The sequence below is a fragment of the Ctenopharyngodon idella genome, chromosome 13 (genome assembly GCF_019924925.1).
Source record: "Ctenopharyngodon idella isolate HZGC_01 chromosome 13, HZGC01, whole genome shotgun sequence".
In the NCBI taxonomy this organism is placed as follows: Eukaryota; Metazoa; Chordata; class Actinopteri; order Cypriniformes; family Xenocyprididae; genus Ctenopharyngodon; species Ctenopharyngodon idella.
Genome location: NC_067232.1, coordinates 31,245,209 through 31,272,810, shown reverse-complemented (window position 1 = coordinate 31,272,810; position 27,602 = coordinate 31,245,209). Strand labels below are relative to the sequence as shown.

The following is a 27,602-nucleotide window of genomic DNA, read 5'->3' as shown; positions in this document are numbered from 1 at the left end:
TGAAAATGGGGGAAAAAGCTCATTATGAAATAAATGTTTTTTTCTAGTTCACGTTGGCCACAATTATTGGCACCCAATTATTGCAACGTCCTTTTCCCAAGATAACAGCTCTGAGTCTTCACCTATAATGCCTGATGAGTTTGGAGAACACCTGACAAGAGATCAGAGACCATTCCTTCATGCAGAATCTCTCCAGATCCTTCTGATTCCAGCTCCATGTTGGTGCTTCTTCTCTTCAGTTCACTCCACTCATTTTCTTTAGGGTTCAGGTCAGGGAACTGGGATGGCCATGGCAGAAGCTTCATTTTGTGCTCACTGACACATTTTTCTGTTGATTTTGATGTTTGTTTTGGATCATTGTCCTGATGGAAGATCCATCCATGGACCCATTATAAGATTTCTAGCAGAATACCATGATACCATGTATCTGAACAAGATGTCCAGGACCTCCAGAAAAAAAAAAAAAAATAGGCCCACAGCATTAAAGATCCAGCAGTATATTTAACAGTGGGCATGGGGTACTTTTTATCCATGTGTGCACCAAACCCATCTGGTGGGTTTGCTGCCAAAAAGCTATTTTTTTAGTTTCATCTGATCATAGAAGCCGGTCCCTTTTGAAGTTCCAGTCGTGTCTGACAACTGAATATGCTGGAGTTTGTTTTTGGATGAGCGAGGAGGATTTTTCTTGAAACCCTCCCAAACAACTTGTGGGGATGTAGGTGCTGTTTGCCAATTTTTTTTTAGGCTTTCTGACTCAACTAATTTCTGTAATTCTCCAGCTGTGATCCTTGGAGAGTCTTTGGCCACTCAAACTTTCCTCTTCACCACGCATTAGGATGATTTAGACTCACATCCTCTTCCAGGCAGATTTGTAACATCTTTAGTTTATTGGAACTTCGTAATTATTGCCCTTATGGTGGAAATGGGGATTTTCAATGCATTGGCTTTTTTCTTATAGCCATTTTCTATTTTGTGAAGCTCAACAATCTTTTGCTGTACATCAGAACTATATTCTTTGGTTTTTCTCATTTTCATGAATGATTAAGGGAATTTGGCCTTTGTGTTTCCTCATGTTTATACTCCTGTGAAACAGGAAGTCATGGCTGGACAATTTCATGCTCCTAGTCACCCTGGTGTGCTAAAAAATGTAAATATGAATGGGAATATACTTCAGAAATATTTTACTCATAAGAATTTCTAGGGGTGCCAATAATTGTGGCCAACATATATTGGAGAAAAAACATTTATTTCATAATGTGAGTTTCCCCCCACTTTCAATTGTTTTACTTCGATGAAAGGTTAGATTTTTGTGAAAAGTATAAACAATGCAGATTTATTTTTGCAGGCTTCTTTGATCATATTTACCAAGGGTGCCAATGATTGTGGAGAGCACTGTACGTCATGGTGGCCTCAGCACCTGTAGGTAAGGACAGACGAGGCAAGAGAAAAGGAGAGGGAAGGATGAGGAGAGAAGAGAGGGGAAAAAAATCTTGGTCCGGTTCCCAAAACGCACTGCCATCCGGTCCTTCACCAGCTAGATGAACTCCTCTGTGATGCCTGGTGGTGGTGCTGGATACCCCTCGTTGGAAGGCCCTCTAACTCCTCCGATGCCTGGTGGATGGCAATGACTACTCTAGCTTTGAGCAGCCGGCAGCAAATCCCCCGTTCCCTGCTCCTCCCCATCATGGCGGACTGCAGCAGGCTCCAGCCTCAGGCCAATGGCGGTGACTCCTCCACTCACTCTAGGATGGCATCTGCCCCTCCACAATCCAGGCGGACGGCAGCGAGTTAATCTGTCCCCCCCAGCAGGTCACTCCAACCCACCCCGCAGGAGCTCCGTTTCTCAATCTAACCTTTCAATCACTGCCGCAGCAGTGACATCCCCTCCGCTCCCGCAGGAGCTCCGTTTTTCCGTCTAACCTTTCCTTCACTGCCGCAGCAGTGACAACCCCTCCGCTCCCGCAGGAGCTCAGTTTTTCCATACAACCTTTCCTTCACTGCCGCAGCAGTGACAACCCCTCCGCTCCCGCAGGAGCTCAGTTTTTCCGTCTAACCTTTCCTTCACTGCCTCAGCAGTGATATCCCCTCCGCTCCTGCAGGAGCTCCGTTTTTCTGTCTAACCTTTCCTTCACTGCCACAGCAGTGGCATCTCCTCCGCTCTTGCAGGAGTTCTGTTTCTCCGTCTAACCTTTCCTTCACTGTTACAGCAGTGATATCCCCTCCGCTCCCGCAGGAGCTCCGTTTCTCCATTTAACTTTTCCATCACTGCTGCAGCGGTGACATCCCCTCCGTTCCTGCAGGAGCTTGCCCCCATGCATGACCGTCCCCATCCAACTACCGGTGGGGCTTACCTGTCCGATGTGAGTACCGAACTCCCGTCCGATGTTGCGAGAGTCCTCCCAGTCCAGCGTCCAACAACCTCCCTGAGAACACCGCACCATCAGCCTTGCACTCTGCAATTTCTTGGGGGGGTTGTCAGTAACGTTTCCTGGCTGCTATCCCTCATTTGTTTTGCACCTTTTTGGGGGAGTACTCTGGGTTCAGGCCAAATTCTGAGTTCTGAGCCCTCCCCTCGGACAGCATGCCAAATACGCATACTCTTTTACTCTATCCAATTATTTGTAAGTGTGAATTTATGAATAATAATAAAATATCACTTCTCTCATCACTAGAAGAACATTTTGGCATGTTAAATATGAACTTGTTTAAATAATAAATCTTAGATATATTAAAATCTTAGATCTATTAATGCCTTTATGTCTAAAGGTTGAATAAACATGTTTTCATATCATTCATTAAACAATTCACTTATTCGCTTGATCTCCATTTCCATAGAGATTAATCTGTTTGGCTTCCCTGGCAACAAGGTGGCACCTAAACTCCTGAAACGCGGTTGTTCACTCAAGCCAAAATAACACCGCTTACAACAAAACCTTCCACCTCCTGACTTCGAAATAAGTAAACTGTGAAGGAAGGATAATTGTGATTTAGATAATTTAGCAATGTCTGAGGGAAAACTAAACCCTTCCTTCAGATCAGATATTACCCAGTACACAGCAACAGTTGAGAGCAGTGTCAAAACCACATCTCTACATCTACAGACAAGTGACTGTGGTGCCTCTTGTAATATCGTAAGTATGAAAAGCAGTGTCTACATATACATGTTAAACTGTGACTAATATCATGTGCCCCAACAGGCGTAGTTCATTATTAACTATGTACATATTACACATTTGACAATCAAAAAGTGTAACAACACATTTTGAACAGTATTTTATTTTTCATTTTAAACATATCAAACTGCCAGTTGCTTTGATATTTTGCTCCTAATGCAATTACTTTAAAACGTTTTAAGTATGCCTTAAGTGTCCAAATAATTGTCTTGCTTGGTACATTGTATGTTGATGTATGACTTTGATTAATGTTCTGGCAAGGTTCTCAAAGTTATGAATAAAGTTCTTCCAGTAATATTAATTGAACAAAGGTATCTGGTCTTTAATAATATTTTTGTTAGCACAAAAACATTATTTAGACATTGTTCATGGAAGTTTTTTCTTAAACGTTTTAGTTCACCTAAAGTTTTAAATGTTACTACTTGTTTCAGAATGTTACTATTTGTTTCATTCAAAAGTAAAGTTCCCGTAATGTTTGCAAAATTATACAAGGGAATGTTCCCTTAACATTCATATAATGAAGAAAAAAAATATGTTTTTGGAACATTTAAAAAAAACTGATTTGAAACGTTAAGAGAACATTCAGAAGTCATGTTTTCATGACGTCATGGGAACGTTAGCAAAACGTTATTTTTGTTAGTTGGGCCTATATAAAGATACATAGTACATAGAGATATATCTAGATATAAAGAACCTATGTATATGCTGAGGTATTTTTACATATCAAATGTCTCCAGTTGTTTGGTGATGGATCCAAAACCATTAAACTAGAGGATGGATTAAATAAAGTAGAAATTGAGGTTGTTTCTGAAGATGGCACAACAAAGATGTATAGTATTGCGGTGACCAAACTCTCGGCCAGCGCAGCACAGCTGAGTGATCTGACCGTACAGGGAGGACATTCACTTCAGCCTGATTTCTCTCCAACAACCTACGACTACTCATGTGAGTTACTTCAGGACTTACATTCTATGAGATTCGCTGTTCTTATGGCTGTTCAGTTTATTCAGGTCATTCTGTTTCTCTGATTTAGGTCCTGTACATTTTGACTGTTGTGAGGTGAGAATGAATCCTCAGACACCAGACAAGAGCATGCAGACTGCTGTCAGTGACGCTTCTTGCTCTGAATCCATCATGTTAAATGCAGGAGAAACAGTAGTTATTATAAAGGTGACATCAGCAGATGGCGCCAACTCTCAAGTAAGTACTAAGACCTGACACTACACAACAAAACACACTAAAACTCCTAAAAAGAACCACAGTGGGTGCTACCATTTTTTTTTCCATGGAAGCTTGTTTAATAATAATAATAATAATAATAATAATAAAAGGCAATTGTGACTTTTTGTCTCAAAATTCTGACTTTTTTTTCTTGCAATTGTGAGGTAGGCCTATAAATTCGCAATTCGCAATTATAAAGTCAGAATTGCGAGATAAACTCACAAATGTCAGAATTGTGAGTGGACTTTTTTCTCAGAATTGCACATTTATTTCTCGCTAATCGGACTTTATAACTTGCAATTGATAAAAAATTTAAAAAGTCGCAATTACCTTTCTAATTTTTTTCATTCCGTGGCGGAAACATGCTTCCATTGTTTTTGTCTTTCTACTTGAAAATGTCTCATTTAATTGAATGTGTTGTTTGCTGTGTCTTTGTAATTATTTGTGAATTTTACTAGCAATGTCTGATCCTACACCAATTTTTTTTCAATGAATGTCCATGATATTTTTGGTTATATTCTTCCACCATGGTATTATCCTCTGACATAAACACAACAGTAATTTTTATAATGGTATATACTATAAATATATACAATATTAACAATAAACATGTATATTTTGTTGACAATGACAGCACTTAGATTTAGCTGAAAGTCAGTTTGAAACCATCATTTAAAAATTAATTTTTAATGAAAGAAAAAATTCTGAAACTGACTTTTTTTCTTTTTTTTTTTTTTTGCAGGTGTATACTGTAAACATTACTAGAGAGCAAGTTCCTCTAGCTGTGACTTTCTGTGATGTGAGAGACCAGATTGAGTTTGAGTGTCCCGTGTCTTTAAGTGCCCTCTACAAACCTGTGTCAATACATCAGAGGTGAGAGCAATGCTTCTGTGGTCAAACCCCTTTATGCATTATCATTATCATGTGTTTTTCTGTCATGTTTGTATACAGTGAACCAAAGACAGCATTTTCAGCCCCATATATTGACATGCTGACACGGAGGTCAAAAGTAGATCCATTTACTGAGCGTCCCTTGGGAGAGCGGTGGAAAGTTCGGGAGTCAGAGCTTGAGCAGAGAATGTCAAACGCTCCCGTCAAATGTTTCTTCTCACATCGTGGTATGAATATCAGTACAAAAATAAAACCTTCAAAACTCTCTACTACTGCATCCTAAATAATGTTCAGACTTCAAGCCTGTAATATCTTTGTCTTGTTTGAACTGACTTTATTTTTATTTATTTATTTTTTTAACTTTAAATGTTGCAAATTAGATTTACAGAAATAATCATTGTCAAAAAAACCTGTATGCTGATTATTTCTGCATGGATTTTTCATAGGATGCAGAAACCAGATGAGATATGTAGAGATCGGAGCACATGCAAAAGAGTGTCGTCACAAACCATCATCAGATCTAGATTCTGTGGTCAGTGTGATGCATTTACAGTTTCACTGCATCTCAATTTGTTTCTCTTCAGTGATGTTTGTTTTTGTCCAGATTTACACATTTGGTTACTCTGTCATGTTGCTTATGAAATCATTTGTATCACTGCAGGAAGTTACACAAACAAACTGGTACAGAAAATATTTTGCATCCTCAAACAACCTGGAAATAACGACTAATCACACACTTGAGGTATGGACAGGACATGTGTGCGGTCATACAAAAGATATAAACCAAACAGCAAACAGGAAATGTCCTCTGATCTTTGACTAATGTTCTGACAAAGTTTTCTCAAAGTTATGAACAAATATTTATCTAGTAACAATAACATAGTGTTAGGTCTGGGTTTTCTGGTCTTTAATAATATTCTCAAGATGTTGGCACAAAAATCGTTATTATACAATATTCATGGAATGTTTTATTTCAAAAATGTTTTAGTTGGACATTTGTCTAATGTTTTTTTTTTTTTTTTTTTTTTAAATGTTACTACTTAGGCATTGGGCGACATGACCAAATTCTTATTTCACGATATGAGAAATTTTATATCATGATAACAATATATATCACAATATAGTTATTTTATCTAATTTCTGTTATTAAAAAATAAGACAAAAGAAGGAAATTACAAACAATAGGACAAATACAATATAACAAAAACAAGAATTAAACAAATTAAGTTTTTCAGGTACAATAGGTTTATTTAACATGTAGTTAGAATTAGTACAGAAATTTAATAATCAAATGTAAAAATAAAATATTGCATGGTCTTCACTGTATGAATTAAATATAAATTTAACTACTCTTTTGTTTGATTGACATTAATGACACAGGTTTATTAGGCTGCTGTCACTTTAAAGGATTAGTTCACTTTGAAATGAAAATTAGCCCAAGCTTTACTCACCCTCAAGCCATCCTAGATGTATATGACTTTCTTCTTTCTGATGAACATAGTTGCAGAAATATTAATAAATATCCTGATGCATCCGAGCTTTATAATGGCAGTGATAGGGATCAATGAGTATGAGCTGAAGAAAGTGCTTCCATCCACATCCATACATCATAAATATGTGCTCCACACAGATGCGGAGGGTTAATAAAAGCCTTCTGAAGTGAAGCGATGCGTTTGTGTAAAAAAAAATATCCATATTTAACAAGTTATGAAGTCAAATATCAAGCTACCGCCAGACCGCCTTCTGTATACAAGTTACGAAGAAAGTGTAAACTGGCGTCGTGTCAATTACACTTTTTCCGTAAGTGTGAACTGCAAGAGTTTTGAATACGGAAGGCGGTCTGGCGGAATCTCGATGCTTGACTTTATAACTTCATAACAAACGCATCGCTTCGCTTCAGAAGGCCTTTATTAACCCCCGGAGCCGTGCGGAGTACGTTTATGATGGATGGATGTGGATTGAAGCTTTTTCTTCAGCTCCTACTCATTGAACCCTATCACTGCCATTTTAAAGCTCGGATGCGTCAGGATATTTATTAATATTTCTTCAATTATGTTCATCAGGAACAAGAAACTCATATACATCTAGAATGGCTTGAGGGTGAGTAAAGCTTTGAAAGTGAACTAATCCTTTAAGAATGAACGCACAGATCCATTATACCAACACACATCCGGTTACACCCATCTGTTTACGTTCACTTGAGACATAACCAGCTGTGTTTACATGAATACTCCACACGATGGGCATTTTGACATAATTGCCACAAATAAGACGTGAAAGAGAACTGAATTGAGACATGGCTTTCTGTGCACACGCTTACACTGTGTGTCAGTCAGCGCAAGCACCACATTGAGTTCTTTTTCACTGCTTATTGTGCTTAATAACACTTTTTAACATTGAGCACGTCCCACATTCGCGATCGCCTTCTGAGAGAGGTGGCTTTCTGTGCGCGCACTTTGGCAGTGTGTCATACAGCATGAGCGCAGAGCACTTATAACTCTTTTTAACATCAAACACGTTCTGCTCTTTATTTATTCTCATTCGTGCATTTCATCACTCAGAAGTGTCAATAGTGCAATATATTTACATACCAGAATGTTAGCAAAGTGTTCTTAGAACATATTTCTGTTTGCTGGGAAACTGTAAGTAACCTTGCTGTTGTTGTTCAAATAGATTAGAAACTGGGAGAAAAGACTGCAGACAGCATTTGGAGAACGTGATGTAGATAATCTGATTGCTCATGCTGAGGAACACTTAAAACTCTACAAGAAATGGCTTCCTAATCCAGGTAGATCCTTATGAGCACACACAGAATATGAGATCCTGTTTCCACCTGATAAAGTCTTGGATTGATCCACTCACAAATGATTAGCACTATAGGGTCCACTGAAACAACATTTGGCAGTGAGAAAAGCACCGGACTACTTTGTAATGGTTGAAGGACCACCGATTCACCTAACACATAATTAATATCAACTAAAAAAAGGCATTTAACATAAATTTAAGTTGTGAATTGATTTTAATAGCTTTCTTAAGAATAATGGTAGACAGTATGAAATGGTAATCTCTAGCAAAATTACTAGCGGTTGTTGTGCTGTTGTTTGTTCAGGTGACATGATGCGCTGTGATCCAGGACAGTCTCCACTGGATCATCTGGAGCAGGCTGCCATCCACTATGCCACTGCTGTTAAGATTAAACCCCACAATGCTAAACTGCATTTTCTTCTTGGGCTGACACTAGAGGAGCACTACTTCGCAACAGAGATGTATGGCCTGAGAAAGAAGGTAGGAAATAGTGGTCATCGGTTTGGAACTGAGAGAGTCAATTTCAAACTAGCAACTTAAGTTTTAAGTGCTGGTCACACTACACTTTTCACTCCACTGACTTTCATTCATATGCATGCAAATGTGGGAGACCGGAAATGCAAGCCCATGTGAATTTTGCTGCATTCTAAAATTCAAGTTTGGTAAACTCTGCCCTGTCCTGCTTAAAAAAAAATTAATGTTTTGGTTTTTTAGAATTTTTTACTTCATCGGAATGGAACGAAAGGTTTTGGCACTTGCTATGTGAACAAAAAAATCATGGACATGATTAAAAATGGTTAAATGGTACTTGTACTCTTCGCTGTCAAAATTGCCCGTATTGGAAATGAATGGGAAACGAATTTCATTTAGTGGAAACGTTTGGTAATGCGCCCAATCAAAATCTTACTGAAAGCTCATTTTTTGAGATATCAGTCAAATTTGGAACACAATTTGTTTAGATTTATGCCTTTGATTTTCTCGCAGTTTTATAGTAAAAAAAAAATGTTTTGGAAAATATATATTTTATATACAATTTTTGTTCATTTTAATAAAAATAACAAGAGACCAAACTTAAGTCTGTGCTCCAAAGCATTCAAGATTTACAACAGTTTTAAGTTGGAAATTTTCAGGACTATATGCTCAAAAAGTGGTTAACAGGTAATAAATGGATTATAGCTACTGCATAAATATCATTTAGTAACATAGAATCCCCTAAAATACAAAATATTAAATAAAAAAACAATATTGAACAAAAATGAAGTGCATTCATTTCATTGAAATAATAAAAAATTGTAATTTTTTTGACCGCCACGCAAAGAACACCAGAGGGTTAATTATTACACCAGATTTGAATCAGCAGTGCACATATGCTAATATTGTTCTCAAATAAAAGAGCCATATGTTATAATGAGGTAACTGACTGTCTGAAATCCCACAGGCTGAGGACGATGACCAGGATCTCGGCCAGGCCAAGTCTGCCGGAAGGCAGGAAGAGATCTTGGCCATCTGCAGGCTTCATGGCTTTCCAGGAACACTGACAACGGAGAACCAGCTAAAAGCACTTGACATGGAGTTACAAGATCTCAAACAGCAGGGCCAGTCAGCAAAGGCTGATTGTGTCCAGACACTTTTCCTCTGGCTATCAAAAAAAGCTGGAAAGGTCCTTATGCTGCCTTTTCTCAATCAGCATTTACATTTTTTAATTATTCATGTAGCAGATGCCAGTTTATCCAATTTAATTATTGATACAAGACCAAAACCTACTGAGCTGCTACCTTGCTGTCCATTGCCTACTTGGCTGCCTTTGAAGGCAGAGGTGTGAATTGACCTTAAGTGCCTGCATAAGTGATAGATTCGTAATGTCTAATTCTACATTTCTTTACACGAGTAAAAGAAGGTATCTTATAAGGTAACTTCCCAGACAGCAACATTGTGCCGGCCCAGATCCAGTGGGCCAGAAATGGGCTGACACTATGTTGATATCTGGGATAGTGTTTGCAAGTGCTCCTATGATGCCTACATACCTGCAAACATGTCGCTTTTTGGCGAAATTCAACATTTTAACATTGGAATAGTCAGTTCATGTGATTTGTGCAAATCCGAGATTTGATATATAAGGGAACTGACTGTCTTCAGATAAATTTTAATGGCATTTGGCACCTTTTGATGCCTAATAAAGTAGTATTTATAAGCACAGTGCTGCTTTGTGTACAAGGGTAACCGCTGTATTTCTGCTTTTCCATATACACGCCATCTACTGCCAGAGAGGGAATTTGCATTGTCATTCAGCCCATTGTTTTTATTCAGAGTAATTAAATATAACAAACATAATCATTTATTGGGCTGAAATGTGGTTTATTATTTTATAAAATGTTTTGTTTTTGTGTATTATTTAAACTGTAAAATTTGATTATTCGTTTTTCTGGTCATTTTACAGTTTCGGATGTTACCATAGACATTGGTGTTGTTTCAAAAGAATGCAGTTCTATTCTAATATCAGAATTACCCAAAACAATTTAAACTGCTGATCCCCATTCCCATTATGGCAGGTATAAAGAAAGCTGTCTAAGTAGGCAGCTCAATAGGTTTTGTGACAGTACTGTTGTCTTACATTCTGGCAGATGTTATGTGCTAAAGATAACTGAGATTAGAGAAAGTGTGCCTTCCTTTCATTGCAGTGGCCACAGTAGTGTTTGTCTGGTCTGTAGGATGGCAGCAGTGTTGTGTCTGATGAGAAGTGTTGGCTCTCTCGAGCCCTGCTGAAGTATCTGGACGCCTGGTCACTGAATGCAGACAGCTGGGAATATAACCTACACGTGGGGCATTTGCTGCTACTACAGGGGAGAAGCAAGGAGGCATTGCAACACCTTCAGACTGCGCTGGGCCTTCAACCCTGTCATCCAACAATCAGGTTTGACCAATCATATTCACAACGTTTTAGACAAATATAGTTTGATGATGACCGCAACGCATTATGGCAGTGTTTCTCAACCTCAGTCCTCAGGACCACCAGAATATCAATTTAACACGTAGTGAGACATCTACAACATCCACAGGACTGCAGTTGAGAAACACAGCATTATGGCATTGTCTGTTCCACAATCCATTATTGCATGCACTCTTATATCTTGAGTGCCCTTTGATGTCTAAACACTGTTTTGGAACAGATTAAAAGTCTAATTTGGGTCTGGATAACTTCAGGATAGGCCAGTGTTTATTGTCAGTCCTTCACAAACATGTTTTTAACTGTAGGTTTTATACTGGCTTGGCTCAGCTGCAGCAGAAAGAGGAAACCATGTCCAATGAGCAGGTTGTGTTGTTCCTACAACAAGGCCTAGAATACGTCATGGGTCAATTCTTTGTCCCACATGATCACAAAGAGTATGTAAAAGAAGAATTCACATTCACATTCAGTCACTTTTAATGTTTTAATCCAGAATTGTTTTGTAATTTCACTTTTATTTTTTCCAGACAAGAGCAGTGGGACACCGGATGTCATTTGTCTGTAGTGAACGCTCAGTTTCTACGCGGTTGTCTCAGTTTGGCAGCTTTGCTTTCTAAGTACTCTTCCTCTGACCAGGCCATGAGTCCAGAGCAAGTCTATCACATGTGTGTTACAAAGACAAACAAGAAACACATTAAAAGGACTCATTTGACTCTTTATATTAGTTCTCCTGCTGTTTAATAATAGTATCTTTGACAATAAAAGTACATTTTTTTGGCCTTTATGAACATGCACTGATGTAGTAAGTGATGTATGTAGTCATGAATCAGAGACACTGGAAACATTGAACTGAATTGATCTCAGGATCAAGGATTTGAACTTGATTCTCCAATCTATGACCCCTTTAATTATTCTCTCTACATAATAACAACAGGTCCTGATCTCTCTGGTATTCTAACAGCATCTCTGGGCTTGCGGCGCAGGGCATCAGCAGGTGTGTGAATGCAGGTGAGGTGGTGCAGCAGCTGGAGTGGGTGTTGCTGGATGCTCATTTTCCTCTCCTACAAGCCCTTATTCAGCAGGACAGAGAAGGCAAACAGCCCTGGATAGTGAAGAGATGCCAGGCTCTCACTGCTTTGATACGGCTCTCATCTATCGCCCCCTGTAGGGAGCTTCTGGACATGCAGGAGAAGGTAGACTGTGTGTTTAATAATTGTACGATTCTGGTTCCATTTCAGGTTTAATGGTTCTATTAAGAATTCTTTTTGTATTCTTGGGGAAGAAATTTATGAAAAAATGAAATGCTATTTCATGCTTCAATACCTATAAATTATCGCATTTACTTCCTCTTGCCTGTTGCCAAATGATCAGAAATTAGAAATAAATGTATACAAATGTTTAGAGGCACAAATGCGATTCAACACTTGGTCCTAACTATAATAAATTAAATATTAAACAAAATAATTGCATTCATTCATTAAATTTGTATAGATTGCAACTAATTACAACACTCACAATGCCTTTAATCAACAAATTTAAATAATAAACAACACTCAATTAATCTTTAACTACGCATACTTATATAAACCACCATCCAGTAACTACACTGATCTGAGTTTCACGAGCATCAAGTTCATTTAACACAACAACAGTTATGTGTTTACTTTGAGTCAGACATGACAAAAGTAATAACAATCAACGTAATAACAAAAGTTATAAAAATCATTGTCTTCCAGTATTTAACAGAAAGGAATCTGTAGCCCACTTTTCACCATTGGGCTGAGCGGTTCTCATTGTGAAACTGTGCTGATCCGGGCTAGTTTGCACAGTTACAGTTTCTTTTTCCACCATGATGCTACAAAATCAGTATTAGAAAGTTGCTTCAGTGACGCAAGAGTTGCATACGTGATACTGTAGTAGTAGGTAAACACTAGAGCGAGTGTAATCATATGCAACATTTCTACAAAGGACATTTATTGACAATATTAAGTGAATAATTTACTTGTATATAAGTTAGCTAGCGCAGTGGTTCTCAATCCTGTTCCTGAAGCCCCCAAACTGTACACAATATGTATGTCTCCCTAATTATAAACACTTGATTCTGGTCATCAGATCATTAGATAAGACTCCATTCTTCAACTGTTCAGCCCAATTATGGAAAGCGCTAATGGTTGATACCCTCCAGATGAGTGTTTTTGGGCAGGTTGGAGCTGAAAGCTATGATTTAATCATGATGCAGTCTAATGTTATAATTTGACTATATAAGAGAAACAGTTTGCATGATTCTGGTTCTGGTCTGTCTAGGTCTGTCAGATGGGAGTAGTGGCAGTGCCCCGCTGCAGTCGTGCTCTGTCTCTGCTGGGTTCGGCACAACTGGCTCAGAGTGACAGTGATGCAGCTGGTGAAAGAGGTCAGGCAGCACTTGCAAATGCCTGCCTCAGTTTTCAGGCCAGCATTGAGTTAGAAGGTTCCCATCAGACCGGAGAACCACCTGAGCAGCTAACCAGTAAGTATTGTTGTTATTTCACCCAACTTGGATTCCATGTTAGTGCAGGCTGGTTTTTGCTGGTATAGTGCTGGCCAAAAAATACCTTGCTGAAAAATGTTTTACATGCTGGGGGCCAGCGTGGGATGCTGGTTGCTGGTCCCCAGCATGTAAAACATTTTTCAGCAAGATATTTTTGACATTTTTTTCTCCATCCATCCATTCTGGTAAGTAGGGTCGCCCACATTTCCTTCCCTGACAACTTCCTCCAGCTCTTCCTGGGTGATCCCAAGCTGTTCGCAGTCCAGCTGGGATAAATATTCCTTTTAGAGCTTTCTAAGTCTCTTCCCAGTTGGACATGTCTTACTGATGAAGGCGCCCTGACCAGATGCCCAACCCACCTCAACTGGCTCCTTTCGATGCAGAGGAGGAGTGGCTCACCTCCTTGTCTCTCCCGGATGTCAGAGCTTCACATTCTGTCTCCCAGGATCAGCCCAGACACCCTGCAGAAAAAACTTATTTCAGCCACTTGTACCTGTGATCTCGTTCTTTTGGCCACTACCCAAAGTTCATGGCCATAGGTGAGGGTCAGAACACAGACTAACTGGCTGTTAATTCAAGAGCTTCACCTTCAGGCTCCCGTTTCACTATGATGGACAGTACAACAGCGGCCGCACTGATCCGAGATACTTAAACTCCTCCACTTAAAAAAGGATCTACCCGAAGAGGGCAATCAACCATTTTCTGACTGATAAACATGGCCTTAGATTTGGAGGTGCTGACCCTCATTATTTTGTTTTCCACAGAATATTTCCATAGTGACAATGACAGCCAAAGTTTTTTTTAACTTCCATCTTGTTTGTTTTTATAAATAACTATTGATAGAGAACTAATACTACATTTTCTCTTCATATGGACTAATATTATGGTGCTTTTGTGGTGTTTTTGGAGCTTGCTAATATAAATCACCATCACCAGGCAAGTGCTTGACAGGTTCAAAACTCTATATAATACTTGTTGAGAACTGTTAAAGAGGTAATTCACTACTGGCAAAATGACTTTTAATAAAACCTTGCTGTCTATGCAGTAGAAGGTGCAACATACAATAAAAAGTGCAGTGGTGTTCCCTTTTGCCCAAAACTTCAACACCTATAATGCAAGTTTTGTGTCATTGCTAACTTTTTCTCAGGTCAAGACACCTTTATTTCTATTGCACTTTATAGAATACAGATTGTTTCAGGTCCACCATCTGGTCTGGATCTGGAGCAGATCCGGCTGACTACGGTAACCTCGGGATAAGGATTAAAACAGACAGACTAGTATATGCATAGATGCCATTCCTCTTTCTTTCCTCATCGTGTATTATGGGAAGTGTTCCCAGTTCCGTTGACCTAATTAATGCAGCCTGAATTCTAGAAATGTGATACAGTGTTATGTATATGCTGACAAATAAACTGGGATATCTGGGTGCAGGTAACAGAGAAAGAGTCCGTTCATTTACATGTACTACCAACATTGTAAAAGTACATATCTGGTTGAAAATCGTCCAACTTGTTCTTTAAGCAAATACAATTTTGAGTAAAGACAATGTTGAAGGAAAAGTTGACAAATCAGTGGATGATGAGGGGCTGCAAGTCTTTGAATATGATCTTTTTAGTGAGGGGTTGTACTTTATAAATATCTCTTAAAGTAAATGCAATCTTTCACTTTGAAATGTTTTGTGTTTAAATTAGAGCAGACATGGTGGAAGGATCATGTGGCTGCGGAAAGAGACAAAACAGTCAAGCATGAAGTTACTGAGCCCAAACCAACGGTCGAGTCATCTGAGGCTACGGTAGATGGGAAGAAGACTGGCAGAGTAGCTCTAGCCCGAGGGGTCCCTACATCCACAGTGAAGACCCCTGCTCCTACACGAGTCAACAAGACAGCCACAGGAGCCAAACAGACTCCACAAGCTGTTAGGTAAGCATGACAAGATTTCATTACACTGGGCTAAAAATATCTGTGAATACTATAATTAGACCAAAGACACTGTTTTCAGGAATGACAAGGAAACAATTACTGTGACTATTTGCAATACATCATGGCTTCTTGTACCTTTACAATTAGTGGTTTTCTTATTCACAAATGATCGGTACTTTTATATTTCTTTCATCAGAGGGAGGAAAGTAGGGCTTTTAAGTGCCAAGAGTAACGGAGCTGGGAAGGCACCAGGCAAAACAAGCATTAAAGGTCAAACATCTTGCAAATCTGGGCAGGAGCACAAACTGTCTTCAGCAGGTTTACCCAAACTCTAGGCTCAACTTAAAATGGCTAACATGGTAAAACATATCTTCTATATTTATGACAGTCAATATTTTCTCAGTGGAGGTTGGCAAGCAGGGCAATGAAGGTACAGTCTTAACAGCTCTGAATGAGAAGTCCTACTTGCCACGGCTAGGCTTAGCCAGGGCGCTGACGCGAACCGCCGACTCACAGAAACAGGCATGTCATTTGTACCGGGAAGTCATTGACATGGCTCCAGAGGTGAGATTCCTTCAAGGCAAACTTGATTACCATGCAATGATGCTCATTTCACACCGTAATAGTGTAATTCACTACTATTACATGCATTTTAGGTGCATGATGCGTACATTGAGCTGGCCAATCTGCTGTTGAAGGATGATCCTCTGGCAGCTGTGGACATTTACAGTAGATTCCCGCTGAAGCCCGTTTGTGAACAAACCTTTGATGACGCCTTCATAACAGGAGAGATTGTTCGTATTCTGATGAAACAAGAACTGTATGAACATCCTCAGCTACTGCCCAACCTGATAGCATATGGAAAAGTCATGGGACTCTAAGTTTCTGAAATTACTTGTCATCTCAATCAATCGATCAATCAATCAATCAATCAATCAACCAAATTAGGTAATATTAGTGCTGAAATGCTAAAACATTCTTCTTTTGCATTAAAAGGTTGCCTTGAAAAATATATTGAAGCACTTGAAGGGAAATTCATGACCAATCTTCTCAGGACGGTTTACGCTTGAATTCATGACAAATCAGTGGACGATGAGGAGCTGCAAGACTTTTTCAAATTCAAGTGTTGGATATGATCTTTTTAATGAGGGAATGTACTTTATACATTTGGTTGTCCCTATTATTCTGTGTCTTATGGTCATCCTTATAGATTTTGTTGCCTTAATTATTTAAATCCTCTCTGAACATTAAACAGATGCCTTAGTGAACACCCATTCTTGTATTGTTTGACATATATATGTTTAGTCGGTGTGAAACAGTATATTTGGTGTAAGACGGGACCATGGGGAATTGATTGGATCATGATAAGTGAGCATTACAGAATAGAAGAGTTGAAAAACAAGAGAAATCAGCCTGATGTAAGTTATTACAAATTGATAAAAGACTGCGAAGACAAGTTGTTTTTGTTGTAAACCTTCACATTGTGCATAAGAACGCCTCTTACCAGTAATAGCAACTTGACAACAAAGCAAAGTCACTATAGCAAATAATATTGCAAATAATTATAACACTTAACTGTGTTCTTTAAAAAACAACTCTATAATTGCACATAAGAACTTAAGACATACATGTGGCATATCAACAGTCATCAAATATTCAAATTTGTTTGGGAATAATGGTACAAATGTTAACTAATGTTAACTCAGACTGTGTTGAGTTTGGTCACAATAAGGACTCGTACAGACTGGTCAAATGAAGAGCAAACACAAAGACCCTGTTTGTCCGGGCTCCAGTCCAGACTAGAAATGGGTTGTGTGGACAGGGTGACATTCTGCAGGAGGGTCACAGACCCAGCGACGCCCATGTCTACATCATCTGCGCCCTTTTTAGTCCTCTGGGCGGGATATTCACTGGAACATTAAAAAAGCAATGATCAATCAGAAAATGGCACACTAATGAGTAATAATGATAAAGCATCTTATTAGATGTTAAAAATATTAAAGAAATTCCTTACTATTTCCATAAATGCAGATTACCCGCTCCACCGGCCGTCATGAAGACGTCACGATTTTGAGGCAAATGCCTCACTTGCCATACTGTAGACTTGTGAGCCTGAAATACAGAACGCAAATGCTAAACACTCTCAAATGAGTATTAAGAGTAACTTTTTCAACAGTAAGTGTGCAAAACAAAGATTTAGGGATCTATTTTAACGATCTAAGCACATGGTCTGAAGCGCATGGCACAGGTGCACTTAGGGCATGTCTGAATCCACTTTTGCTAGTTTAACGACAGAAAAAATGGTCGGCACGCCCAGCGCATGGTCTAAAAGGGTTGTACCTAGTCTCTTAATGAGTCATGTGTCTGTTTTGGGCGTAACATGCAATAAACCAATCAGAGTGTCATCTCCCATTTCCTTTAAAAGCCAGCTGCGCTTGCACCATGGCGGATTCGCTATTTACATGGCGGAATATAGACACCCTCAACCTGACGAGTCAGTTTAAATACATGTGTGTATTGCCACGATTGGTCAAATAATTAGCTAATTTCATTCGTCATTACTGCAAATAGGTCATTCTGATACATGCAATGACTATCCATTATGATATGTAGGCATTTTTATCTTTATGCACACAATAATAATCTTTTTTATTTTTAATATTTGGCATGTTTGTGTGCTGCTGTGCATCCCTGTGTGTGTAACAAGCAGAGTGTACGTGTGTTGTGCACCCGCCTATAGGCACATATTACTAACACGCTTTTTAAATAACAAAATAAATACTGCGCCATTGACTTCAGAGCAGGTTTCAGTTGGTCGATGGTGCAATCATTTTCAGTCGCCTCAAAATAGCAACACGCCAACAATGCACCTGAACACACTTCGTTTTCAGACTAGCACGCCCATGGGCGAACAGATGGACACGAGTGCATTTGCTTTTTAAAGAATGGTGTGCTAAACGTGAAAATGATAACTGCATCTGGCTGAAACTAGCAAACACACTTGTGTGCCTGGTGTTGCATTGCGCCGGGTGTATGATAGGGCCCTTAGGTTGCAAAAGCACCATAAAAGTGATCAAAGTGAATAATGCGCTACAATCCAAGTCTTCTGAAGCCATATGATTCCTTTGCGTAATGAGTAGATAGAAATTTAAGCCATTATTCAGTGAAAATCTAACTAATAAAACCCTAGTCCTCCAAGGGCTCAAGTGATGTTCAATTTGTGAACAAATCATTCTTTTGAATTGGATCTTTTTGTTTTATTAAATCGATCCAGTCGGCTCACTTGTAGGGCTTGATTATTAGTGATTAGTTAAATACTAGTTTCTTTCTCACGCAAAGCTATCACGGGCTTCAGAGGACTGTAATATAGCACACAAATGGCACAGGCTGCTTTTGTCATATTTTTAGACTGCTTTTGTGTCATTTCTGAAGCTTGAAAGTAGAGCTGGGCCGAGTGCACAGCTTGAGCGCACATCCCTTTCTCACAGACGTCGCTGAAAAGTTTGTAGTTCAGTCGGATATTCAATCTAATTTAATTCACAATAGCAAAGAAAGTAAAATGACCTATTACTAACTTTACTTGAAGGAGAGAGATCAATTATCATCAAATACACACTGAAACTCAACGGTCCTCACAGAAACTTGTTAAACCAAACTTTTATTTTGGCTTAACTTGAAGAAATGACTATTGAAGAAATATATTAATATTATATAATATAAGTGCTTCAATAATATAGTGTTATTATTATTAAGAAATATAATAAAACCAAGATTTTTTTTCAACTATGTTTTAATTTATACAGTATACGAGTTCTGTTGTACAGAACCTTATTTTACAAAAAATAAAAATGCAATGTTTTGCTGTAAATTACTTGTTATATTTTTGATTACATTTTAAATGATTGATTAAATTATAAAAGTTTTATTCATTTCATTAGATACCATTTTTAATGATAAATTTGCATTAAATCACAAAACATAATCCAGAAAAATAAAATAAAATGGAAAGCAGAATTTGAGGGAAAATAAAACTTCATTGATTTCATGGGGTCCTAAATATTCTGTGGCGTTTACTTGTAAACAAACAAGTTATGTTAACATTCACTCTCAAGGTCTAACAAACATGTGAAATGCATTTATTTACCATTAATGCCTTCCACATTGATGGTAAATTAATACTTGATAAATATATCGAGATGGTATGATATGGAAAAAAATATCATGATAATATTTTTGGCCATATCACCCAACCCTACTTGAAAGCTTCAGTGCCAATTTATTGTAATTGCATGTTTTCTACTGTAAGAGAGATTAAATAAATGCAAATTACAAAAACAAAAAATAAAACATGTATACACCTTTTGAGTGAAACAAACCTTTTCAGACACTGAAGCGAAGCCCTTGGTGGGGTGCTGGGTCCTCATGTCAAACACATGAAATTTGCCCTCTAAAGATGTTGCCACTAGTTTGTTCATGTTAATGTCTTTTCTGTCAAATTCAACAGAGCACACCTGTCAAAGAAATGCAAAATAAGTTTATCCATTATACTGCATCTACTCAAAACTAGACTGATCCACTATAATCAAGAAAGATCTCTACGCTGAATGTGTTTCTTAGCCTCCAAAGTTGTGTAAAATGTTTACTATTCTTCAACAGCTCACAATGCATTACAGATTTAAATGAATGATGAAATTCTATTCATCAGATGGTATTTTCATGTTTCTGTCGCTGAAGTGTACTTGAGCACACAGATGATTGGTCCGTGGATGTTTACGGTCTACATAGACAGCTAGATAGTCATGATCAGGTGTTGGGAGGCATTTAATAATGTACACTGAAACAGTTCTGAAGAAGCAACAAACAGAACTTAAATATGTCTTGGCACACTTACCCCATTTTTGATATTTGTCTCCCATCGTAACGACATATTTCTAAGATCAAATAACTTGATGTCACCATTGTCATATCCAGCACACACACAGCGGTCCTGGTCGTTGAACGCGTGACCTTGAGATAAAACACGGAAAGTTATGATTAGTTGGTTTTTTTTTTTCTATGCTTGTATTTCTAACACTAAAAAAAGCACAGTTATAACATATTTTATAAATATTGTGTTTTAGAAAGAGACAATGCCAGAATCTGCCAGACCTGTGAAAAACAACAGTAATAAAAGCAACAACAACAGCATTAGGAGATTTAAAAGGCCCTGATATACTCTCGTTCTCTGTTCTTCACTCAGGAGTAAACAGAAGTTTGAAATTAAAGCTGAATAATAGAACACCGTTTGAGAACATTCTGACTGTTACGTCCTTGTGCTGTGTGTGTGTGTTTGTTTTTCCCTCTCTCTGCTTTTCCCCGTCACTTTCACTTTCCTTGACGCCGCTCATTGGTTCAGTCACCTGTCACTCATCATCCAGCCATCCTTTCACTAATTGCCAAAGACCACCACAGATAAAAGAGCATGCCAGACCACCTAAAGCCCCCATGTTGTTGTTGTTTTGTTCCAGTTATTTTGTTGCCATTGCATCCTCTTTAATCCTTGTATCCCCTTTTGTTTGTGTTGCTTGCTTTGTGTGTACGTTCACCTTCGTTTGATATATTCCTTTCTTTTCCCTTTTATGTAACATCTGTCAGTTATATTCATATTATACGTTACTAGTCCGGGAAGAAGCAGACAGGTAAGAATGTCATGTGACATACATAGCAACACGTAGGAACTGTCTTTGTATAGTACATTAGGTTAGGGGCGAGTGCCACCCCATGTACTTTTGGTTTTGGCTAGGCAGTGTAGGTTAGTTAGGGCGTCTCGGACGCTGAAGACTTTTTTTTTTTCACATTTTCTTTTTGGTAGTTAGTCTCAGGGGATTTTTATAAGTTGGACTTGTTCAGTTTTGTTACTTTCTTTTCTTTGGCGCCGCCCATACATTATATATTTATTAGCGTCCACGCAATCGCACAGTTTTGTCGTCTGCCGCTTTAAATGCTTGAGCTCTTTAAAGCAGGATGGATTCTGATTGGCTGTCAATGTTTTATCTTTCATCAGCTGGAAAAAATTGTTCTGAAAGTGATTCCAGTGATATTCTTCTGTGTTATCGTTATTGCTGTGGGGTGGACTCTGCTATAATTTTACATTTAGAATGATTTTTAAAACTATACCTTTATAGTTTTAGTCCCTGGTGTGAATGGGTCTTTATTCCGAGGTTTTAATGGAAAACACGCAATACGAGTGAGAAAAATACCCACCAAAAGCTACAGTCCAGCAGTCTCTCTTGGTTTCTCCCTCCATCGGCTCCATGTTTACCACAGGTGTGTCTTTCTGCCTGGAGTCCCACACCTTGACTGTACCTTTTAATAAAACCACACACAATCAAAACCAAAAATGCTGAGAACAAACATATGAAGTATGAGTTCTGAGTACAATAAGGTAAATGTTCCAGGCGTGTGAGATCAAAAGTGGTAGTTACCATCTCTACTGCCAGTCACGATCTCAGGAGCTCCGTCACCGATGCCCAATCCTCCCACTCCATCAATGGCGTTTATGATTTCCTTGTGTGCTTTGACCGAGTACACTGGGCAGTCAGGCACTTCAAGATTCCTGCAAAGCAAGGTTTCAATTTCACATTGTCTCAGCCTGGATGCTGGACGTGCCAATGGAGAAACCGCAAAACAACCAAACGTTATCCTACCAAACATTAAGATTGCCGTCGAAGTCTCCTGTGGCCAGATGCCTCTGCTGGAGAGATGTGGCTCCAAACGTTCCACATTTGATAGGCTTGGGCTTTTCTATCTGGAATACGGTAGAAGGTATTTAAAGATTAGTTCACTACTGAATTAAAATTTCCTGATAATTTACTCACCCCCATGTCATCCAAGAGGTTTATGTCTTTCTTTCTTCAGTCAAAAAGAAATGAAGGTTTTTGAGGAAAACATTCCAGGATTTTTCTCCATATAGTGGACTTCAATGGGGTTTAATGGGTTGAAGGTCCAAATGTCAGTTTCAGTGCAGCTTCAAAGAGCTCTACACGATCCCAGACGAGGAATAAGAGTCTTATCTAGAGAAACCATTGGTTTCTAGAAACTGCAATTTTGACCTTCAACCCGTTGAACCCCAGTGAAGTCCACTATATGGGGAAAAATCCTGGAATGTTTTCCTCAAAAACCTTTATTTCTTTTTGACTGAAGAAGGAAAGACATGAACCTCTTGGATGATGACATGGGGGTGAGTAAATTATCAGGAAATTTTAATTCTGAAGTGAACTAATCCTTTAAGGTACTTTTACTCATCACGTATTTTATTAGCAAGCAATAAGGTACGAGAGGCTGTGCTGTATCGTGAATAAGTCACGGCTGAAGGGCGTTGTTAGGCATGACGTGAAGCGGAGTAACCCCTTCAGCCGTGACTTATTCACGATACAGCACTAGCCTCAAGTATCTTATTGCTTTTATAAAATGGTTACCACACAATACAAATATTAAAGCCAAAAATATGTATCAATGCAACTTTCATGAAGTAAACTTTCACCAAAAGCCTTCCTTCCGCCGGAAAAAATAGTCCCTGACCGTGAACAGCAACAGAAGTTACATTATTATTAACTCGTCTTTATCTCTAGGTCATGTTCCAAGACCGTTCAAGTTAGCAGTTATTAAGCCTCTCATTAAGAAACCACAATTAGATCCAAATGTATTGGCAAATTACAGACCCATTTCAAATCTTCCATTTATATCTAAAATACTAGAAAAAGTGGTGTCGGTCCAATTGTGCTCCTTCCTGCAAAAAAATGCTATCTATGAAAAATTCAGGCCTCATCATAGCACAGAAACTGCGCTCGTTAAAATTACAAATGACTTACTTCTAGCTTCTGACCAAGGCTGTATCTCAATACTAGTGTTACTTGATCTCAGTGCTGCGTTCGACACTATAGATCATAAAATACTCCTAGATCGACTACAGAATTACACTGGTATCCAGGGACAGGCATTACGGTGGTTTAGGTCGTATCTATCAGACCGTCATAATTTTGTTTATTTAAACGGGGAAAAATCTAAGATAACGATAGTAAATTATGGAGTGCCTCAAGGATCTGTGTTAGGCCCTCTGCTATTTTCAATATACATGCTGCCACTTGGTAATATTATAAGAAGACATGGAATTAGTTTCCACTGCTATGCCGATGATACTCAATTATATATTTCAACACAACCAGATGAAAACTCTAAATTATCCAATCTGACAGAGTGTGTTAAAGAAGTAAAACATTGGATGACTAGTAATTTTCTTCTATTAAATTCAGATAAGACTGAAGTATTACTTATTGGGCCAAAATCCTGTACACAGAATCTCTCAGACTACAATTTGCATTTAGAAGGATGTACTGTTACTCCATCCTCGACAGTTAAAGACCTGGGTGTTATATTAGACAGCAACTTGTCCTTTGAAAATCATATTTCATATGTTACAAAAACAGCCTTCTTCCACCTCAGAAACATTGCTAAGATACGGAATATGTTATCTGTTTCTGATGCAGAAAAGTTAGTTCATGCTTTCATGACGTCTAGACTAGATTACTGTAATGCATTACTAGCTGGTTGCCCTGCTTCCTCAATAAACAAGCTACAATTGGTACAAAATGCAGCTGCTAGAGTTCTTACCAGGTCAAGAAAATATGATCATATAACACCAATTTTATCATCTCTTCACTGGTTACCTATTAAGTTCCGTATCGATTATAAAGTACTGCTAATGACCTATAAGGCTCTAAATGGTTTAGCTCCTGTGTACTTAACCAATCTTTTATCGCCCTACAATCCTTCACGCTCTTTAAGATCACAAAACTCTGGACTTCTGGTTGTACCTAGGATAGCTAAGTCCTCTAAAGGAGGGAGAGCGTTTTCACATTTGGCTCCTAAACTCTGGAATAGCCTTCCTGATAATGTTCGGGGCTCAGACTCGCTCACCCAGTTTAAATCTAGATTAAAGACACATCTCTTCAGCCAAGCATTCACATAATCCATCTCATATCAGATCAATTGCACATGACTATCTTTGCTTAATGTTATGAACAGCAGCTATGCTAATTATTCTCCATTTGCTTTTCTGTTTTACCTCGGGACGCCCGTCCCGAGGTGACTAGAGAGTACATCAGTTTCGGTTTGGATCCAGCCTCTTAAGAAGACCTCAGATGACTAAAACTTTGGAAGAGACGGCGCCAACTCCTGCGATGACTTCAGAAGATGCAACATCTGGATCAACACGCACATTCGCAAATTTCTATATATCCTAATTATTGTTAATACGTAATTCATTTTTCCAGGAGCTCTTTGCTTCTACCTTCAATTAAATTGCTAACAGTTAATCGCCTAAATTATTACATTATTAGCTAACTGCAGTCTCCAAATTGTAATGTTGACATGCATTCTCTGTAAAGCTGCTTTGAAACGATATGTATCGTGAAAAGCGCTATACAAATAAATGTGAATTGAATTGAAAATTTAATTATTACGCCATTAGATGGCAGCAAAGACTGTCTTTATGAGTGTGTCAGTCAGTAGCGAAGACTTTTACATTGAAAAGGCTGAATTGTTTTGAAAACAGAACAAGACGCAACTGACAAATGGTTTGACTAGTGCTGTCAGTCACGGGAAAACCCCTCAACTGTTAAAAGGACAAGATAAAACATCGGACATTTAAACAGATGTTTTATTATGAACATAGGACTGACCTGAAGGAAAATGCTAAATCTGAATGCAGGTAATAAACTCGCTCACTCAATCTCTTTCTCACAACACTCTTCTACATAATACAGTAAGCTTCTTTGAACAATATCAATTCAGAACATACACTTTACGTTGCTAAGAGTGGTTGCTAAGGGTGTTGTGTAGTGATACACAGAACCGTTGGGAGAAGCGGTCATAGCCGTGTTTTATCGTGAATAAAAGCTATTGACCAATCAGAATCAAGGACAGAAACTAACCGTTTAATAAATCATAATAAATTAGGTATCATTTGAAAGATTAAACACTCAAAATCCATCCTGTGAAAGTTGGACACTGCCTTAAAGGTGCGGTAAGTAGATTTTGAAGAACACTGTTGTTGATATTTGAAATCAACCCAAACAAACCCAGCCCTCTCTTCATTGCTCCGCCTCCAAAACTCACACTCCAATAATAACCACCCTGCTCCGTGTCAGTCTCGAACCCCGGCCCAATCGAGCTCTTTTGTATTGTGTCCCATCTCTCGTTCTGCAGTTTCTCTTATTTTCAAATCTCCCTCTTGCTCGTTCTCTCTCCTCAACCGTCATACGCCACCTAATGCTGTTTCGTTAGACATTTGTTGTTGGTGTCAAACCCGACTAACTTCCGAACAGGGGTGCGTTTCCCTAAAGCATCGTTAGCCAACTAACATCGCAAGTTCCGTCATAGTTCAACGATTTGGCGTTTCCCGAAACCATCGTTCAAACGAACATTCGCAAACTGCATCGCAAACTTGTGTGGTTGGAACGACAGCTCTCGAGCTGTGGTTAGAAGCATAGTTTCTTGTTTTTATGACATGTGGACTTAATAAATCATTATCTTGAGCAAAATAAGCAAGCTGACATTAAGTACAATGTATATCTTTTATTTCGAATATATACAAATGTTATTTATATATTTTAGTTTGTCAAGAGATTTAAAGCACCGTTTTTGAAGAGTGCGCATGTGCGTACGTGCACTAGAACGTAAGAACAAGCATTTGATTTAATCTGGAAATAAAGCAAAATAACTGAGGAAAATGAGAATTAGTCCTCTAATGCCATGTCCGTAATTTATAGCAAAAAATCTAGCATTAATTCAATCTCAAACGGATTCATTTAAAGAAGTTTTTACTCCACCACCTGCGTGACGTCATTCACCAACGTGGTTGAACGTCAGGTTTGCGACAATACGGTTTCAGGAAACAGTCGTGACTAGCTAGTTGATTTGTTCAACGATGCATCATACTATTGTAGTGAAGCAGTTATGTCGTTGTTTGGGAAATGCACCCCAGTGTAGTTGAAAAAATACATACCCCACCTTTAAATCACCTTTTGAAAGTTACTTGATGCTTCAAATAAAGATTTTATCAATTAAACTGTTGCACCAGTAGGTGGCGACAAGTGACTGTTAAAAAAGTATTTGTCATTGAATCATTCATTTAAGAGATTAGTTCAAAAACGCTGATTCATCCAGTAATGAAACGATTGAAGCATTTATGAGTGAGTCATTGAATCAAACCAATGTTTTTTTAATAATTCAGATTAATTAAACATTTTTAAATAGACTGCAGCAGTTTTTTTTTTTCAGAACCTATCGTAAATTGCGTTATTTTGTTTAGTTGTCTGTTCAGAATCGAGGGAGAATCGTGATCTCTATTTAATTAAAAAAAAAAAAAAAAAATCGTGATTCTCAATTTATCCAGAATCGTGCAGCTCTATGATATCATAACAGAAATCTATTCATTTGTGACAGGAGAACTTTTATAACTTTTTAACACTCATTATTTTGCAATAAACTACATCTTTAAAAAAAATTATCCTTAGCTATTTTAAAAATAATATTTATCAATTCGCGGAGACTGAATGACAGTTTAAACAAACCGCGTTCTGCGTCGCTGTTGCCATGACAACCAGGCGATTGGAGTTTTCTAGAAAGCCTGCCATTGCTAATGAACGTGTATCATAGTTTGGTCAAGCTAAACAGATCAAACCTCTTTGACCAGCTGCAGCTCCCCGTGTTGGATCTCGTATATCTGCATCACTCCGGTTCCTCTGGCGAAGTTTCCCATACAAACAAACTTCGCGCTGCAGGGAATCCATCTGCTCTCAAACACCGTGTAGTTCAGACTCTTCTGGATGTGCGCGATGATCTGCGGCTTTTCGAGGGCTGCTGACATGTTGTTCTTATGCTCAATTAAAAACGAGAACACTTTTAGTTTAAGTCAGTTGTGTTGCTTGAACAGTGTGCTTATATCGTGGGTTTCCTCCTATTGCACTAAGGACCCTCCCACAACACATAGCTGACCTACTTTTAGCCTGATCAAAATGAACGGCTAATCTTTACAACACAAATAGACTAAAACACTTGAAAAAACACTTGAGTATTTGTT

At 38.4% G+C, this 27,602-nt stretch overlaps 2 protein-coding genes across 3 annotated transcripts; one reads left to right on the top strand and one right to left on the bottom strand.

The window, feature by feature from the left end:
- LOC127524863 (uncharacterized) lies at positions 1–27,197 on the top strand. 2 transcript variants are annotated; one of them, XM_051916873.1, is made up of 19 exons: positions 1,364–3,131; positions 3,911–4,118; positions 4,207–4,373; positions 5,137–5,267; positions 5,346–5,512; positions 5,732–5,817; positions 5,947–6,027; positions 7,959–8,073; positions 8,395–8,570; positions 9,529–9,750; positions 10,799–11,001; positions 11,343–11,471; positions 11,562–11,699; positions 11,996–12,227; positions 13,339–13,540; positions 15,253–15,481; positions 15,678–15,799; positions 15,885–16,045; positions 16,138–16,749. In XM_051916873.1, exons 1-19 carry the CDS (start codon positions 3,003–3,005, stop codon positions 16,360–16,362), a joined length of 3,123 nt encoding a protein of 1,040 aa, XP_051772833.1. In that variant the 5' UTR covers positions 1,364–3,002; the 3' UTR covers positions 16,363–16,749. The 2 variants fall into 2 exon arrangements, with proteins under 2 accessions (XP_051772834.1, XP_051772833.1); XM_051916874.1 differs by lacking the exons at positions 15,678–15,799; positions 15,885–16,045; positions 16,138–16,749 and adding an exon at positions 24,625–27,197 and having other exon boundaries at positions 1–3,131.
- On the bottom strand, positions 17,062–27,525 carry dnaaf10 (dynein axonemal assembly factor 10). Its single transcript, XM_051916894.1, has 8 exons — positions 27,204–27,525; positions 22,168–22,268; positions 21,946–22,076; positions 21,725–21,826; positions 20,373–20,488; positions 19,858–19,992; positions 17,496–17,593; positions 17,062–17,391 (listed from the first exon to the last, which is right to left on the bottom strand). Exons 1-8 carry the CDS (start codon positions 27,387–27,389, stop codon positions 17,184–17,186), a joined length of 1,077 nt encoding a protein of 358 aa, XP_051772854.1. The 5' UTR covers positions 27,390–27,525; the 3' UTR covers positions 17,062–17,183.
- Between the last annotated feature and the right edge of the window lie 77 nt (positions 27,526–27,602).